This window comes from Talpa occidentalis, unplaced genomic scaffold (genome assembly GCF_014898055.3).
Source record: "Talpa occidentalis isolate TD23 unplaced genomic scaffold, MPIMG_talOcc4v2.1 talOcc4.17, whole genome shotgun sequence".
Lineage (NCBI taxonomy): Eukaryota > Metazoa > Chordata > Mammalia > Eulipotyphla > Talpidae > Talpa > Talpa occidentalis.
The window spans coordinates 13,632,926-13,652,211 of NW_023601754.1; the positions used below are offsets into that span (position 1 = coordinate 13,632,926).

The 19,286-nt window shown below is 37.0% G+C and overlaps 1 protein-coding gene across 6 annotated transcripts in view; it reads left to right on the forward strand.

Moving 5' to 3' along the window:
* Positions 1 to 19,286, forward strand: part of CNTNAP4 (contactin associated protein family member 4) — a 271,211-nt gene that overhangs the window by 183,033 nt on the left and 68,892 nt on the right. For all 6 annotated transcript variants that reach the window (XM_054697006.1, XM_037516186.2, XM_037516184.2 and 3 more), the window contains 4 exons: positions 1,353 to 1,502; positions 6,243 to 6,414; positions 9,684 to 9,790; positions 12,400 to 12,519. In XM_054697006.1, the coding sequence (XP_054552981.1) occupies positions 1,353 to 1,502; positions 6,243 to 6,414; positions 9,684 to 9,790; positions 12,400 to 12,519 (549 nt within the window). The remainder of the gene's footprint in view (positions 1 to 1,352; positions 1,503 to 6,242; positions 6,415 to 9,683; positions 9,791 to 12,399; positions 12,520 to 19,286) is intronic.

The following is a 19,286-nucleotide window of genomic DNA, read 5'->3' on the forward strand; positions in this document are numbered from 1 at the left end:
TCCTGATGCTGGAACTGCCTTAAGGGGGATTAGATATTGATTCTTAGAGGTGATAAGAAAACTTTGATTTTCAATTATTAACAATTTTTGACTCTCTCTCTTTCTCTCTCTCTCTCTATATATATATGCACTTAGAAAATAAGGCAAAAAATCATAAAAATGAATAAAAACAACCCCAGCTTTCCTTCATGAAAAATTACTGTTTATATATTGGAATATTTCCTTTCAGTCTTTCCTATACTGATAGAATTAAAACTATAATCAGAATGGCATATACATGGTCCATTCTCATTATTTGTACTAGTTATCTTCTCTGAAATTGGGGTGAGCCCTGAATTAGAAAATACTCAACCATGGCTCCTAAGGGAGATGAAGGCTTGGATTCTTGTGAGCCACTGCTCACGGCATATTTATCAGCCAGTCAGTATGTAAACTTGTTTTATGTATGATGCTGTTTAAAGACTCCTTGTTTAATAGATGGTTCATTACTCTTGCACTCATCACCAGCAGCACAGTAATTCATGTCTGAAGGAAGTTCTCTAGCACATATGTGGTGATGTGATGGCACTAAGAAACACCCAGCAGCCTTCATCGCTGTGATTGGGAGGTCTTTTAAGCTGCAAGATCACCAAAGATGTGAAAAACGAGATTACATGTGAGACCTGAAACAAAGCAACACTTTGACTTCCGGTGCAGATATGTGTTCGTCACCATGAACTATCCTCTGCTCTGCACATTTTTGAGAATGATTCCCAAAGTTCCTCAAGTATTGATCTGGGGCTTGCAAATAATGTGGAACCTATAAATTATGAGGATCAACTATGTAGATGTGGTTTTACTTACTACTTAATTTTTTTAACTTTACATAATATAAATAGCCATAAACTTTCACTTTTCATTAGTCTCTTCAAATATTTTTATATACTTTGCGAAATATCCTCCTATAATATTATAAAAGATGTCTGCACAAAGCTGTTTTTAAAAGGCGGATGAATTGTTTTATCAGGTATAAACTTAAAATTCTAGAATATATCTATGTTCTTTTTAAGTCCCTCACCTTAAAAAATAATTTACATGACAGAAACTGGAAATTAGTTTTTACCAAATAATTTTAAAAATTAACAATTCAGGACTATCTGAAGTTGAGATGGTGTTCTCTCTACTGAGGCCCTGAGAAAGGGGGGTAGCTATACCCTTTTCCACATAAAGGGGGCCAGTTTCCATCTTGAGTCCCTTTCCCAGATGTGGGTACTGAACTTGGCTGTGCGGGTGATCTGTTGTGTTTCTAACCAAGCACTAACAGTGTTTACTGTTGAGTGACACCTCTCATCACTGGTTTTCTGCCCCCCCAGGTGGTGGATTAAATGATGGGCAGTGGCATTCCATCTCTGTAGCTGCCAGAAGGAACCACCTGAGTGTGGTGGTGGATGGCCAAGCGGCTTTTGCTGCTCCTTCCCTGGGGCCCGAGCAGCTTTCTTCCGGTGGCACCTACTATTTTGGAGGTGAGGCACGAGGTCAGGCCGGATGTACATTTGAACCGTGTTTGGGCTTACTACCCCCCATCTTGGGGAAGCCATTGTGGAGTCACCAATGTCAACAGGACAGAATAATTTCTCACTTTCTTAGAGCAGGGAAATGTTGAGTGAATCAAGATGACAGGGGTATATTTTTTCAAGGTAGATTTATTTATGTTTACGATTTCTATAAGATTCATTGTAAATAGTCCATTCCCTTGAGTTCTTCCTTTTAAACTTTGTTATGTTTTCCTAATGTTAAATGGCCCCTATATGTCTTTTTTGAATTTATGGGCTGGTTTTATTGCAGTGCTCATGCCTCCTGGCATCCCTGGAGCATCCTTATTACTTTTCCACGGCCCAACGAAGGGCAAGGTGGCAGTGGAAAAATAATCTAGCTTAATTAGCCACAGAAACCTCTTCTCCTTGCTAAGTAATAATGCACTGATACATTTGATAAAATTAGGGCATCACCCTTCAATACCAGGCCACCTCTGTAAGAGAACACATACGAATGAAGCCCTTATCTATCCAGTGGATGCTTGATTGAAATAAAAGCTTGAGAAAGGAAACCTTGGAAATAGAAGAGTCTTGAGTCATGGAAACTTAAAAAGAAAATGTTATTTACCATTAGGAAGGCAACATTGTGAAACTGTTAGTGATACAACTTCCAATTATGATTTGAGGAGTTTCTTCTTTTATTTTTAATTGTGATTGTTGCTTCTGTGTGGAATGGCTTTTGAATTTGGTGGAAGAGGTTCAATCTTTATTATTCATTAATAAGATACTGATTCCTTTCTACATTTGACAACATCCAGACCAAGAATCACTCATTTAATATTAAATGCAATTGCCCCATCCGCAAGCAAGCAAACAAACAAACAAAAAACCAAACCCTACCTAGTCTGTTACTGTCAAAGATGGCATTATACAATCTTAAAAGATGTAATTGCCTCCATTTGTGAAATTTATTCATTCCTGAACTGGGCTGTTTCTAAAACCTTCTGGAATATAGGACTGATTTAATGGCAATCCATAGGAATAAATTCCTTGAATAAATGGTAAGATATATTGAACTATTTAACCAAGAGTGTTCACTTTAAAGGAAAAGACTTAGCAGCGCTGAAAGAGAGAAGGGAAAAAATTGTTAAATGATGCAAAAAAAAAAAAAAACCAGACTATATAGAAGTAATAGACTGGGTAAAAGTGTAAGTCATGGAAATAGAATAATCATTCGAGAAGTATTTTATGTCCTTCATGTTCAGATTTAACAATACCTGCTTATTTTTGTAGATTTTCATTGCTTTTATTCATACTATAATATTTTGTAGTGAGATATGTCACATGTGCTCTCTGTAATTTTGCATGATTTTGTGCTGATGCATAGGACACACACCATTATGTTTAAGTCAACTTAGAATTTTTGAATAGGTTGAGGTCTTCTGAAAAATTACAGATAAAATTCCCATATACTTCACACCCAGTTTCCTCTATTGTTCATGTCTCAGAATCATAGATTCATTTTTAAAGAACACTTTAAAAAAAATACACATGCACATGTGCATTTCCAGGCTTAAGAGAGACAGGGTATTTAATAACAACTATTTGTCCCTCTGGAGTCATTTTGTTCTTTTCCCCCGAACTCTTTTAAATTTGGGTTTTACTCATTGCTTGTGTTCTTTATGACTTGACATCTATTACGGTGTAGCTAAATCCCTAAACAATAGGAAACATCATAGTAAAATTCCAACTTAAGCGCTTAAAAAAGGAGTGACCAATGTTAAGCTTATTTAGGTACCTCACTTTATTCGGTCTCAGTTGGTGTCCTTCAGGACCTGAATCTGTTTGATCTTGGCAAGAAATCTCCAATCATTAGCTCTTTTCTTATGTTTCAGTGCTTGGAGTAAGGGTCCAAAAGAAAGCAGAAGGTCCTCTGAGGTCCCATTTCTCCCTCTTCCCCCCAACCTGCTGTCTCCAGAACCTGCTAGAGGAGGTCCCTCCTTTTGGAAGACTGCGTAGGACTTTGGAGTAGGGAATTTCAGAAACTGGAGGTAGACTGAAGGGGAGAAGCTTCCAACTACTCACACCACCTGCTCCTGTGAGGCCCTCTGGGGCTGTGGACAAAAGTGTGGCAGGAGGAGGAGTAGAATAGGGTTCGTTGGGGTGTAGGGTTGGCATAGGGGTCCTGATCCTTTGAGTGGTATAGGCAGTGGGGTGACCAGCTCCTCCCAGTTTTAACCTTGAAAGTCTTGAATCTTGGACCATTCCCCTCCCCAAGGAGAACTCTGACAGTGGTTCACCCTACCTTGTGTCCTGTGTGGGTGAGTCCTCTCTAAGACTCAGATGTGTTTGAACTAGGTGGAAGATGGCTTAAGTAGTTCATTCTTCACCCAGTCTGTCTTCAGATAAATGAATCTCCTCTCTGTGGAACACTTTCCACTTCCCATCAGTTCTTTGCTGCTCTAGGAAGCCTGCTGCACGCCCCTGTTGATTTTCTCCTCAGATGTCCAGCCTCCCCAGGCTGTAATGACCCCTGCAAAGGAGCAGTATGTCCCCACAGCCCAGTTGTACCTGCATTCTGTACAAGTCTGGAGAGTGACATCACTTCTGGAGAGATAGGGCTCCTGAATCGCAGCATCAGCGCATGCCACATCCCCTATCCATTCATCATTTTCCCTTATTTCAGATGAATGCTTTTTACAAACCCAGACTGCCGGAAGGTGCTTTGTGATCAGTTTTTAGCTTTTACAAATTACACATTTTAAATATGGGTTCTCTAGGATGAGGATGGATGGTTGTCTAATTTCCATATACTCCTCTCTGCAACCTTTTTGCTCTTGAATAACACACAGCACCGCAAAGCTGGAGATACCAAATTTCATGTAGAGTTCTCACATCCCCGCTTGTGTAAATCAAACACTATCTGTCCAGCGAACTGGCTGCATCACCACGAAGCCAAAACCCGACATCTCACTTCTGGTACAGTGACACAGAGTGATAATTTATCTGTCATCCTCAGAGGTGCTTAACATGCTGACTGCCTCTAGTAATGGATCCATCCATTAATTCAGCATTAGGTATTCCCCAGAAATCTTCATAGTTTAGAACTTTCATCTTAAACGAGTTCAGTGCAGAACTTCTCTCTGCTGTGGCATTATATTAACTCGTGGATGCCTGTTATCTTAGACTAATGAGACTAACCTGGGCTGAACCTTTCTTTGTTCTCAGGATCTCTTGCTTATTAAACAAGGTAGTTAGAATATGAAGCACTTTCTGTAAAGTTCCATGACCTTGTCTTGTGACTATGAGTTTACTTAGTTTTCTTCCCTACAGGCACATTGCACAATTTGTTTTATTCTGAAATAGTTTGAAATGTGTCAGGAAACACCACCTGGAGAAAAGGAGATTAGCAGAGCTGTTTATATCCCTGACATGTTGTAGTTCCCCCCAAATAATATTGAACTATTATCCTCTCCGTTTGTGTTTTCACATTCTTAATTGGTTAATAAGTCATCTAGAAAACACATCGAGATTATAGTAACCACATCCTGTGCCTCCGAAGAATATCAACCACTGAAAATGCATTTAGTACCAAGTGTAAAAAATTGACACTCAAAAGTGTTTGACCCCATTATCTTCATATATTAAATTTGAAACTTCAAAGATTCCATTATGCTAAATGAAATATTTCCATTGTGTCCAGTAACAGTTTTAAATATAAATATTGGCCTTCACTTGCCATGTAAATGTATTTTGTTAGGAAAACAAAGCATTAAGGGCAAATACCTGCAGTCAAAATATTTAATTATAATGGTAATTCCCAATGGAAAACTAGCATGGATTGTAAGGAATTAAGAAGTTGCTGATTCATTTATTATTATTTGAAATTGTAATCGTGGTTGACAACCATAATGACAAAAAAAGATTAATGAAAACTATATAAGTATAATATATGTGTTCATACTCCATAAAATGATTTATTTCACTTGGGTGGAGAAACACTTAGTACATCATTAAACCTCAGACAATAATGGTTGCTATTATATTTCTTTATTATTTAAATGATTAGAAACAGTTTGGGGTAAATGTTAGGAAAAAAATCAATACAAATGGACATTCTTTTATGAGGGCAAAAAAAACAATCAAACTGAAATGTTTTTGACATTACATCAAGGTTTATTAAAATTCATATGTTGTAGCTCTCACGTGCCATGAAAATAAAGTAATTAAATAGTTGGTAATTTTATTGCAAGTCAATATAACTCTTTTCCCAAATAGTTAGCTTTAAATACAAAGCTTATTTCACCACTATTGATTTCTCTTTTCTTATCTGCAGTACACATTTTCATCCTTGATGCTCTTCTTCTTGCATTCCAGAAGACAGAGTCCCTGTGTTTTAAGCCGTACATAATTTATTATAGCTGGCTACATGTGTAGGATTCTGGAGCTAGTATTTTTAAATTGTAGATCAAGTTAGTATCCTTGCACATTATCATTGTAACAGTAGCAATTTGCTATGTCCTACAGTGATAAAGAGAAATGCTTTGTATTAATTGCAGTTTGTAGTATATATTAAACTAATGATGATGTAATGGGCTTTTTCTCCCTTTTTTAATTTCAAGAGAGCAATCAGTTTTCTTTTTTTCATAATGAAGTATTCTGTGATACTGAATCCTGATTCATTATAATGTATCCTGCTTTTACTTTGTTTTGTTTCATTTTTATTAGGTTGTCCTGACAACGGCTTTGGCTCCAAATGTAAAAATCCACTTGGTGGATTTCAGGGCTGTATGAGACTCATTTCTCTCAGTAACAAGGTGGTAGATCTGATTTCAGTTCAGCAGGAGGCCCTTGGGAACTTCAGCGACCTTCAGATAGATTCTTGTGGAATTACAGACAGGTGAGGACGGTCTCATTCCTTTCTTTTGACCTGCTTCATTTTCAATATTTTTGGCAGCAGATTAAAAATTATATAGGAAGTGAACATTTTTCTCTCTTTCCCACATCGTCTTTTCCACAGGTAGTGGATTATATTACCATGAGAACTATGAAAAACATGCCTTTAGTTTTATACTTAATATTCGGAGGGGTAAAAGTTAGCTATAACTAACCACATCGTTTATACGTACTCATGCTACCAGTTTACAAAAGATGATGTTGATGCTAGTATAATTTTAGGTGGGTATCAGTGTATCAAAAATACATCATTAAATCCAATAGTAATATTGCTCACCTGGCACCAGTACAGCAGAAACCAATGAGATCAGTCAAAAAAGGGCATTTTGCTTCCCCAACAGCTTCATGTTTTCAGAGACAGAGGGATTTAACTGCCTGCTATGCTCCTAATATGTACCTTTTACAGCCCACTACTATCTTCTCTGCCGAGGAAATGAAAGCTCTGGAGCTGTAGTATTGATCACGGTGTAAAGCTGGTCCAGAAGTTTCAGTAGGAATGCTAGTATAGAAAACGGAAGTACAAGATTTTGGCATTAATTGTAGCAGACAAACAACTCTTCCAGTAATAATTGATAGTCAATAATTTAAGAGTAGTTTGTGACTTGGGCAACAATAGCCCAATAATCACAATAATCTTGCCAGTCATGCTTTAATATCAGTCGTGTTCATTTTAATTATTGAGTTCAGAATAATGCTATGGTCATTAAAGATTAAAAAAATCAAACAGCGACGGCTTAGTAACTCTTTCCTTGTGCCTGGGTGGCGGTTAGTTCTTATCGATTTCATAGCTTTGAGATTTGAATTCAGGTGGTCACCATTATCCTAGAGTCTAAAGTTACCTAGCTTCATTTAATTTTCCTAAATGTGATCATGTTATATAGATTTTACTTCAATATCATTAATTCTAGCCGAGTTTTACATTGTGTGAAAGTCTTTTGAAATTTAAATTGGAATGGACAGGGAATCGGGGTAAACCAAAATTGTACATGTCACTTCTGTTTTGGGGATGTTGATGTATATATTTGTTCAGGTTCACAAGCAATGAAAATAGTGCTGGAAATGTCTAAGGAAAAGCTTTGGAGGCAAGAGAAAATGGGTTGATAGATTTTTTTTTTACTTTGCATTGAAATAACTAACATTAAGAAGAGTGTGAAATGCTATTGTTTAGGTCACTACTTCACTATACAATGTTATTTGCCTTAGGTTACTTACTAATAGTCAAACAGAACGACCATATGTTGAATTTAAATGAAATTCACAATCTAGGTTTTGACATTGCAATTTAAAAAATGTGATAAATCTAGTCTGATTAACAAAATCAAGGAAAATGTATTCAACATCTTTTAGTAGCAGATCAAGTAGAAAAAGTACATGTATTACAGTAATTAAAGATTCTTTCTTCAAAATTTTAGGCATAGCCACTTCTGTCTGTACCTTTTAGGTTGAGGCCCTTTAAAAATCATTCTACCCTGCCCTTGTCTTTTCTGATTACCAACTAGGATTGGTTTTTTTTTTTTTTAATTTTCCTTTTCTTCTAGAATATCACTGATTTGAAATGCTTTAAGAAATTAAACGCATTGTAAAACATTCTTTGAAGGCAGTTTTGTGAATCTACAAAAATGCTGGAATGTATATGCAAACTTAATTGGCATGGAGAGATGCCCATTTTATTTATTTTTTATTTTTTAAGGAGTTTGTAAAATAACTTGGGTATTATAAGTACACACACACACAAGCAAATAGAGAAAGAACTTATAATAGAAAGTCTTCTAAAAGAAATGACCTCAGGGAGATCAGGGGTTCGGGCCTTAAGTTTGGTCAAGCTGAGTGAAAGAGTAAGGCTGTCTTACACAGTCCTTATGCACAGAAAAAAAGTAATAAATAGCATTATATTGCGTCAAAAATGGAAAAATCCTATAAGCAAAACATGAAATTCTCATTGTTGGTATTTATAAGGGAGATGACCAAAATGCCTTTATTAATACATTCCTGCCATGTTTTGTTGTTTAATTTTTATTCTGGGGTGAATGAGAGCATGTCAAACCTTGGTCTCAATTGGTCTCAGTGTCTCTTTCATTCTAAATTCTAAAAAGCACCAAAATCTCACTCTCACTAGGACTGTTTGAGTTAATTCCTGAAACTTCCCAACATTTGTCAGTGCCAACTTATAGTAATTATTTTTAGGGTCCCAGGACAAACAGTATTGCTAACACTTTCATCTAAGACGTGGCTTTTGTCCAAACAAACTTTATGTCCAACAAACTTTAGAAGTGTATTTGTCCTAACAACCGAGGAATCATTTGAAAAAGTAATATATTTGAAAAATATTTTTATTTCATTGTTAATGAAACACAGTTACTTCATAATTGCGCTTGTTTACTCTTGGGTCCTGTTCAGTTTTTCAAAGCTTGGAATCAGATCAGATACCGCCACCCTCATTGTTAATTCAGCATTGATTTCCCTTGGAACTTGTTTGATATCAACTCCTGAAAGGCCACCTTCTCAAAGATAGGATGTTATTAAAAGGAATGCAATGCAATCTCATGTTGAAATTGAACTACTTCAAGCTAGTAAGTCCCACAGCTTGACAGATATTGAGTGTGTTGAATTTGCCTCTTGAAGAAATACATTGAGTAATTCTATGAAAAATTTAAAATATCCTGGGAACCCCTGGGAGTTTGATTCAGTACCTGGGGCACCATGACACCCTGCTTGGAATTTTTGTGTCTCGACAACTTCAGCAATTCTAGATTAAACACTGAGTGAATAAAGCTTATCCCGCCTTTTCACTTATTCCTCTGCTCCCCTCTTCTTGTTCCTTCTTCTTTTAAATATTCAAAGTCATTGCAAGTCAGTATGACTAAATGTTATTTTATGTAAGCAAGTAATGTTTCTGGAAGATACTGAATTAGTATTACATCATCTAGGGAAAATAAAGGGATCTGATACAGCAGGGCAGGATGAGAATTAAGCAGTCCCACCACCTGAGAATTGGTTGAAATTGAATGAATTTGTTGATCTAAGGTTTAGTCCTGGGACTAAAGGACCTTAACAAAACACTGGCTAACTGTTCATCAGGTTCAATTTGCTCTTTATGTTATGGCTGGTGTTCTTCTTTTACATGAAAGGAAGTATGAATTTCAGGTATAAATGATCTACATCTTATAATGTCTAACACTGAAAAGTGGTGATTGTATGTGCACCTTCTTTCAGGTGTTTGCCCAACTATTGTGAGCATGGCGGTGAATGCTCCCAGTCCTGGAACACCTTCCACTGCAACTGTGCAAACACTGGCTACCGGGGAGCCACCTGCCACAACTGTGAGCCCAGCACACCTGCTTGTTCTTGCCTCTGCTACTCCTTGTTCACTCCCTTTCGATTGCTCTGTGTGATTCTGTCCATGTGTTTGCAGATATGTTTTCGAAGTTGCAAGCCAGCATTTTAGCATTCTGTTGCGTTCTGATTTAATTTTAATCCACACCTCTTTTCAGAAAGCAGTTGAGGTAGCTTATAGATAGTAGGAAAGAGGGAAGAAAAGAGAAAGCTAACTGGCCAGAAGAGAAAATGTACAGAAAATGAGGTGTTCGAGGATAAAAAAAAAAATGCGGTGCAGAATAGGTCACCCTTAAATTTTCTTGTAACTTGATTAGTGAAGGTGATATAGATGGTAGGCGATGATTAAATTAACCATAATCGCTTTATTGATCACTTTCTAAATAGCCAGATGTTGGTCTAGCATTTTATATGTCCCAATTCATCTAATTCTGATGTATGTAGGAGTACTCTTATTATCCATAGTCTACTCATATGGTAACAGAGAGATTAACCAGCTTGCCCCAGCTCCTGAAATAATTGGGACAGAGTGAGGGTGTACACTTGTAGCCCTGCTCCAGAGCTTAGGGTCACAACCAGCACCCTTCTCTGCTATAAACCATGCATTGCTGTTTTGGTGTAATATTTGTGTGGGTTGTAAGATTCATGGCATTTTGTCATCCCCTTATTTAGTATGTGCAATGGGAAGACCCACATGTCTGGTTTTTTTCTTTCCCATTTTTGTATGTTTTACTGACATTTCTGAGTGCCCTAACTCCAAGTCCAATTTCCTATAGCCTGGACTTCAGGCAAGGACACTAGGGTAGGCATCATCCTCACTGCCCTTGCTGTCTCCACCTTAGATTGCTTTGTATTCTTGCCAGAATGGAGACTGAATCCTGCGCTCCCAACCCTGGGGCTTCCAGAAAGGATCCTCAGAAGGCCTGATTCATGGCTGGTGAGGGAAGGTACAGTAGGAGCTCCTGGGCCCCCTTCTGTGCCTCCAGAAGGATAGCCAAGTCATTTGTGGGTCTGATGTATTGGGGTGTCTCATAAGAGCATGAAGAATTCCTACACTGGCTAAAGCCACACCTCACTGTAATCTGAGACCAAATCACTCGTCCCAGGTCCCATAGATAGGCAGTGTATTTTCATTTTTATGCCTTCCATCATATGCTGTAATAACTAGCTCAAAACAGAAAGCTAGTGTTATGTGTTGTACTTGACTGATTATTTATTTTTAATTATAATCATTGGATGAATCTAAATATAAACACAAACAACTCAGAGGAAAATATGTGGATGATAAATAAATAAGATATTTTCGTCTGTGGCCCCAACTGGATCCAATCATTGAGTTCATTTATTAGATTCTTGTGCAGGTAGTATAAATAGAACTGAAGGGAGTCACTGTTTGAAACAGCAGGAGTGGCAGGGGTGGGGTCTTTTAAAAGGTGTCATTTGAAAATAGCGGTCATGTTAGAAAAACTCAGGCCACACACATAAAGCAGAAGTACTCCCAATCCAATGCCATGCCGCCTCCGCTGGCAGCCCTCGCTCCACAGTCACGCGTGTATCCTTCCAGCCTTGCTAAGGAATTGATGAGCAGATGCATGTGCATGCAGATAGAGATGGATAAATCAATCCTTTTTGCATGCCTGCTTCACTGCACAAAATACCAATGTGACTAGAAAACAATCCATGCTTATATATACAATTGAAGCAAAATAAAACCATCCGATTGTGGAAGAGTAAAGTAAATTGGTATGATTATCTAAAATTTCTGTAACTCTGAGCAAATCAGTTACATTATTTCCTATTGTCTATTGTCTAAAAACCCACTTAACATAATTTTCAAAAATTTAGAATAGATCAGCGAAGGGACATTCAGGGGATGTTTTCTCATTCCACAGAATAAGAAGCTTGATGGAAATTATCAGTACATTTAACCAAGTATTCAATAGATGTGTGCATTCTATGCCGTTGTTAACAGCAAACCTTGTACATGGCAAATATATAATCGTATAATGAACAAACATCCAATTACGGATCGCAACACATTTGAGACCACTTGGGGGCATGTTTCATATAAATATTTCTTCTGCTTTGAATTTTAATGATCTTAAATTCTCATTACAGAGCATTAGAGAAAGTTTCTTTGGCAAAGTACCTTTTAAAATATTGATGAGGGGCTTTGTAAATCATATTTGTTTTAGGAAGAAAGGACTTCATCTACAGATAATTTTATGTGAGAAAGGAAAATAGTTACAACATTATTTAAAGCTTTTCCATTGCATAATTATTTGGATAACAACAGATTAATTAAGGAGATTACACTATTGTGTTTCAGATGTTAGATTATTACAAGGCGATACTAGTATCAGAACCTTCTCGGAAGGCAACTCCATAAAATACAACCTCATTTTTTTTTTCTGTCCAGCCTACTTTCATCCATATTATTTTAATAAAAAGAATGAGTTTTGTTTTAAACTATGTTTCATCTTCTTCTGTGATGTACATATTAAATTTCAAGGCTTGGAATATTTTGTGTCCAAATTAAAATTTTAAGAGATTAATTTTACACTATTCCATTTATCATTTATGATTTTTTTAACAGCTATCTATGAACAGTCATGTGAAGCCTATAAGCACAGAGGAAACACTTCAGGGTTTTATTATATAGATTCAGATGGAAGTGGTCCCCTGAAGCCCTTTCTCCTGTATTGCAACATGACTGGTAAGTCAGTCGACTTTCTTTTAATAGTTAAATTCGCATGGATGCCTTAAGCATACAGAATTAAAGTGAAACAAGTTGGATGTTGATCTGATTAAAGTGGGTGTTGTGCAGTAGAGGAACTGAACATAAATGCTGTCATTCTTTTCTGTGCATGAAGTATCTTGAAGAACATCTAATAATAACTATGTCTTATGAAGTCCCCTTACAAAAGGGATAGACTTAATTTCTCCAACAAGATTAATAGATGTGAAAGCTTTGAAAAATATTTACTTTTTAAAGACAGGTAAACATGAAATTCATTCTTGAATCCTTTAGTTAATAAATTTATTTATTTTATTTTTTATAATAAATTTTATTTTTATATTCCCCATACAATTTCAACCCCCCCATTTTGACCCCAATGCCTCCCCTCCCTCCACCCACCCCCCCAAAAGTGTCTCTGGTTCATAGATTTTTGTTGATTTTGGTTTTCACTTTCTTATAGTTATTCATTTTCCTGGTCCCTTATTTAAGTTTTCTAGATTCCTGCTATGAGTGAGACCATCCGGTATTTTTCTTTTTCTTTCTGGCTTATTTTGCTGAGCATGATCCCTTCCAGCGCCATCCATGTTGCTGCAAATTGCATGTGTTTATCTTTTTTGAATGCTGAGTAATATTCCATGGTATATATGTACCACATCTTCTTGATCCACTCATCTATTTTTGGGCATTTGGGCTGTTTCCAAAGCTTAGCTATTGTAAACAGTGCTGCTATAAACATAGGGTGCAGGTGCTCTTTGGAATTGATGTTTCTGTGTCCTTTGGGTAAATACCTAGGAGTGGAATTGCTGGATCATATGGAAGCTCTATGTTTAGTAGGTCCAGAAATCTCCACACAGCTCTCCATAGTGGTTGGACCAGTTTGCACTCCCACCAACAGTGCAGAAGAGTTCCTTTTTCTCCACACCCTTGCCAACATTTGTTGTTGCTAGTTTTTTTAATATGTGCCATTCTTACTGGTGTAAGATGGTATCTCATGGTAGTTTTGATTTGCATTTCCCTGATGACAAGTGATGTTGAACATTTTTTCATATGCCTGTTGGCCATTTGCACTTCCTCTTCAGAGAAGTTTCTTTTTAGCTCTTCTGCCCATTTTTTGACTGGAGTATTTTCTTTGTTGTTGTTGAGTCTCATCAGCCTGATGCAGATTTTTGTGATCAATCCTTTATCATTAGTGTTGTGTGCAAAAATGTTCTCCCAGTTGGTGGGGTTTCTCTTTGTTTTTGTTATTGTCTCTTTTGCTGTGCAGAAGCTCTTTAATTTGATGTAGTCCCAGCTGTTTATCTTTGCCTTCACTATCACTGCTTTGGGTGATGTGTCTGTAAAGATGTCTTTGATGTGCATATCACGTAGTGTTTCGCCTTTATTTCCGTCTATGTATTTTATGGTTTCAGGTTTTATGTCTAGTTCTTTAATCCATTTTGAGTTGGTTTTTGTGTATGGTGTGAGGTAGTAGTCAAGCTTCATTCTTTTGCATGTAGCGGCCCAGTTTTCCCAGCACCATTTATTGAACAGACTTTCTTTGCTCCAATGCATAGTCTTTGCTCCTTTGTCAAATATTAGCTGACCATAAATCTGTGGGTTTATTTCTGGATTTTCTATTCGATTCCATTGGTCTGTGTGTCTGTTCTTGTTCCAATACCATGCAGTTTTGATGATTATGGCTTTGTAGTTTATCCTGAAATCTGGGAGTGTGATGCCTCCATTCCCCTCTTTTTTTTTCAGGAGAGCTTTGGCTATTCGGGGTTTTTGGTGATTCCATATGAATTTCATCAATAATTGTTCTATTTCTTTGAAGAATAACATTGAAATTTTTATTGGAATAGCATTGAATCGGTATATTGCTTTTGGTAGGATGGCCATTTTAATAATGTTTATTCTTCCAATCCATGAGCAGGGGATGGCTTTCCATTTCTTTGTATCTTCTTCTATTTCTTTTAACAGTATTTTATAGTTTTCTTTGTAAAGGTCCTTTACCTCTTTTGTTAGATTTATTCCCAAGTATTTGATTTTTTTTGTTTCGATAATAAATGGGATGGTTTTTTTCATTTCTTCTTCTTCAGATTTATTGTTAGTGTATAGGAAGGCTTCTGACTTTTGCATGTTGATTTTGTATCCTGCCACTTTGCTGAACTGATTGATGAGTTGAATTAGTTTTTCTATGGAGTTTTTGGGGTTCTCTATGTATATTATCATATCATCTGCAAATAGTGATAGTTTGACTTCTTCTTTTCCTATTTGTATTCCTTGTATGTCTTTCTCTTGTCTTATTGCTCTGGCTAGGACTTCCAGCATTATATTGAAAAGCAGTGGTGAGAGTGGACATCCTTGTCTTGTTCCAGATCTTAATGGAAATGCTTTCAGCTTTTCACCATTGAGAATGATACTGGCTGTTAGCTTGTCGTATATGCCCTTTATGATGCTGAGGTACGTTCCTTGTATCCCAAGAATTTCAAGGGCTTTTATCATGAATGGGTGTTGCACTTTGTCAAAAGCTTTCTCAGCATCTATTGATATTATCATATGGTTTTTATATTTCTTTTTGTTGATGTGTTGGATAACGTTGATTGATTTTCGGATGTTGAACCATCCTTGTGTCCCTGGAATGAATCCTACTTGGTCGTGGTGAACTACCTTATGGATACACTGTTGGATTCTGATAGCTAAAATTTTATTGAGGATTTTTGCATCAGTGTTCATTAGGGAGATTGGCCTATAGTTTTCTTTTTTTGTGTTGTCCTTGTTCGGTTTTGGTATTAATGTAATGTTGGCTTCATAGAACGTGTTAGGTATTATACCTTCCTTCTCAATTTTTTGGAAGAGTTTGTGAAGGATAGGCACCAATTCGTCTCTGAATGTTTGGTAGAATTCATTTGTAAATCCATCAGGTCCTGGGCTTTTGTTTTGGGGGAGGTTTTTGATTACCATTTCAATTGTGCTAATTGTAATTGGTCTGTTTAGGTGTTCTATTTCTTCTTTATCTAGCTTTAGGTGATTGTAGAGTTGTAGGAATTTGTCCATCTCCTCTAGATTGTTGAACTTGTTTCCATATAACTGTTCATAGTAGTTATTAATTATTCTTTTGATTTCTGCTGTGTCCGTTGTGATTTCTCCTCTTTCATTTATTATCCTATTTATTTGTGCTTTCTCCCTTTTTGCCCTTGTGAGCCTGGCTAGGGGTTTATCTATTTTATTTATTTTTTCGAAGAACCAGCTCTTGGTTTCATTGATCTTTTGGATTGTTTTTTTAGTTTCAATTTCATTTATTTCTGCTTTGGTTTTTATTATTTCTTTTCTTCTACTGGTTTTGGGGTTTTTTTGTTATTCTTTTTCTAGATCTTTGAGCTTCGAGATTAGGTTCTTTCTTTGAGTCCTTTCTTGTTTCTTGATGTGAGCATCTATTGCTATATATTTTCCTCTTATTACTGCTTTTGCTGCATCCCATACATTTAGGAAATTGGTGTCCTCCTTGTCATTCAATTCAAAGAATTTTTTAATTTCTTCTTTTATCTCCTTGTTAGTCCAGTGGACTTCCAGTAGTGTGGGTTTCAATCTCCACGAGGTAGGAGAGTACCTTGCCTTCTTTTTGTGGTTTATTTCTAGTTTGATGCCTTCATGGTCAGAAAAGATTGTTGATATGATTTCAATCTTGGTGTATCTGTTGATGTTTGTCTTGTGCCCCAGTATATGATCGATCCTAGAGAATGATCCGTGTGCGCTTAGAAAAATGTATACTCAGATTTTTTTGGGTTTAGTGTTCTATATATGTCTGTTAAGCCCAAGCACTCTAGATCCTTATTTAGAGCTTTAGTATCTTTACTTATTTTTTGTCTTGTTGATCTATCCATTGTTGATAGTGGTGTGTTGAAGTCTCCCACTACGTATGTGTTTTCTCTGATGTCTGTTTTCAGAGATGTCAATAGTTGTCTGATATATTTTGGTGCTCCTTCGTTTGGTGAATATATGTTAATGAGTGTTATTTCTTCTTGAAGTATTGTCCCCTTGATCATAATGTAATGACCACTGGGGTCTCTTTTTATCTTTTTAAGTTTGAAATCTGTTTTATCTGATATGAGTATAGCTGTTCCTGCCTTCTTTTTTGGTCCATTTGCTTGTAGAATTGTTTTCCATCCTTTAACTTTGATTCTATTTTTATCTTTTGCAGCTAAATGTGTTTCCTGGAGACAGCAAAAGGTTGGGTTTTGTTTCTTAATCCAGCCTGCAACTCTGTGTCTTTTTATTGAAGAGTTTAGTCCATTTACATTTAGAGTTAGTATTGATATGTTAGCATCTGTATTTGCCATTGTGTTTGTCTTTCCTTTGATTTTATTTATTTATTCTTTTAATAACTTTCTTTGGCCTTCTTTTGTTGTTATTCGTCCCTCTGAGGTTCTGGCTTTAGGACTCCTTGTAGTATTTTTTGGAGTGGGGGTTTAGTCGTAATAAAATTCCAGAGTTTCTGTTTGTCTGGGAAGGTCCTTATTCTTTCTTCAAAGAGGAAGGAGAGCTTTGCGGGATAGAGTATTCTTGGTTGGCATCTGTTTTCTTGGAGTCTGTTGACTATGTCCCTCCACTCTCTCCTTGCCCGTAGTGTTTCTTCAGAGAAGTCTGATGTCAGTCTGATTGGTTTCCCTTTGAATGTTATCTGTTTCTTCCCTCTTGTTAGTTTCATTATTTTTTCCTTGTCTTGGATTCTTGGGAGTTTTACTATTATGTGTCTTGCTGTATTTTTCCTTTCGTCATGGAAGTTTGGTGTTCTTCTTGCTTCTTGTATATAAATTTTCAGCTCCTTCTTCGCGTTTGGGAAGTTCTCTTCAATTATATCCATGAATATTTTCTCTGTTCCTACATCTCTCTCCTCTCCTTCTGGGATTCCTATAACTCTTATATTTCCTTTCCTCATGGAGTCAGATAGTTCCCGAAGTCTTTCTTCGGTCTTTTTCCTTCGTACTTCTCCTTCCTTTTCTGTTTTAGTTCTTTTTATTTCTGTGTCCTCAAGAGTACTTATTCGTTCTTCCATTTCATCTATTCTGCTTTCATTGCTTTTCCCAGAGTTCTTTAGCGTCTCCATTAATTCTTTGATCTCCTGCATTTCTTTTACTTCCCTCTTTAGGGACTCAATTTCATTCTTCTGGTCATTAATTATTTTCCTCTTATCATTGTTTTCCTTTATGACTTCTGTCAGTTTTTTAATCACAGCAATTTTAAATTCTCTATCTGGAAGGCTCAGAAGTTCTTCCAAGTTACTGTCATTGTAATCTGGTAGATGGTTTTCTTTTTGCGGTGTGCTTTTTTGCTGAGGAGTTGCTGGGTTGCATGTGTTTTTTCTACTCCCTTCTGCCTGTTTTCTAATTTGCCGTATTCCTTGTGACACTGTGTTGCTGGTACTGGCCGTCATCTTGGGCGACCTTCCTAGCTCACCACTGGCTCCTCTGGGGAACTTCTGCTGGGTTCACAAGTATCCAGCAAAGAAAGGTCCCTGCTGCAAAATGGCAATGTGGGAACGTGCTCCCCTGCATGCCCGGTATGCCCCAGTGGTGGGTGCTGCTCCCCTCTGGGCTGGAACTGCAGGCTAGAAGGCGCCCGGCATGGGCAAGCCTCCCAGCTTACCTCTCTCTCCTCGGTGAGCCTTCTGCTGGGTTTACACAGTCTCCAGCAAGAAAGGTCCCTGCTGCAAAATGGCGATGCGGGAACACGCTCCCCTGCACACCCGGTCTGCCCTAGTTATTAAATTTAAATAGGAATTAATAGTCATGGAAAATGTGTTTGATTAAATCCCAACATCCACTCAAGACAAAGGAAAAACTAAAAACTCAATAAATTAATAGTAGAAGGCAATTTCCTTAAGTTGTTAAAAAGGATCCATAAACAAATCCCATAGCTACATCGTAGTTTATGGTGAAATATTGAAAGCTTTTCCAACTGTTAGCAGCATGAACACAAGGATGCCTCTGTTCACATTAGAGGTCCTTGCCAGTGGAATAAAGCAAGAAAAGGAAATGAAAGAGATAAGTGATCATGTTTTGTATTGAGATTATTCTAAACAAACTAATAGTAAACTATTAAAAGTTAGGATGATCACCGGTTATCAAGTAAATAAAAAAATTATATTTTCCTGTATACCAGCAATGAGCAATTAGAAAATAAAATTTTAGAAAGTTTCTATTTCCAATAGCATCAAAAATCTCAAAAACATGATAATCTGATGAAAGATGTATATGGTTTCTACAGAGATAGGTATACAATGTTCTTAAGAAAATTAAAATCTTAAGGCCTCCCCTGGTGGCGCAGGCGGTTGAGCACAGCGCTGTGAAGCTGTCCACAGCCTTTGCAGCACCGGTTCATTTCTGGCCAGCCGGGCGAGCGTCCCACATGGTGCAACAGACCTCTCCTGTCTCACCCGCTGCTCCCCTCAGCAGTGTATTTCGTCAGTCTGCCTGTTCTGTTCCCCGCTCTGTCTCTGGTGAATCTTCTCACCCTCCCGTGCATCTGGCCTGTACCCCAGTTCTAGTATAATAAATACATAAATCTTAAAAAAAAAAAGAAAGAAAATTAAAATCTTTAATCAATGGAGAAATATTAATTTTTCATTGACTGGAAAGTTCCAGATGTTGTGTCTCTTCCCAACTAGTGCAAACCGAGATTAAAATTCCAACTGGGAGTTTATTGGTTTGTGTAATTGTTTTAATGAAAACTGACATGCAGATTCCAAAATTTACTAGCAAGTT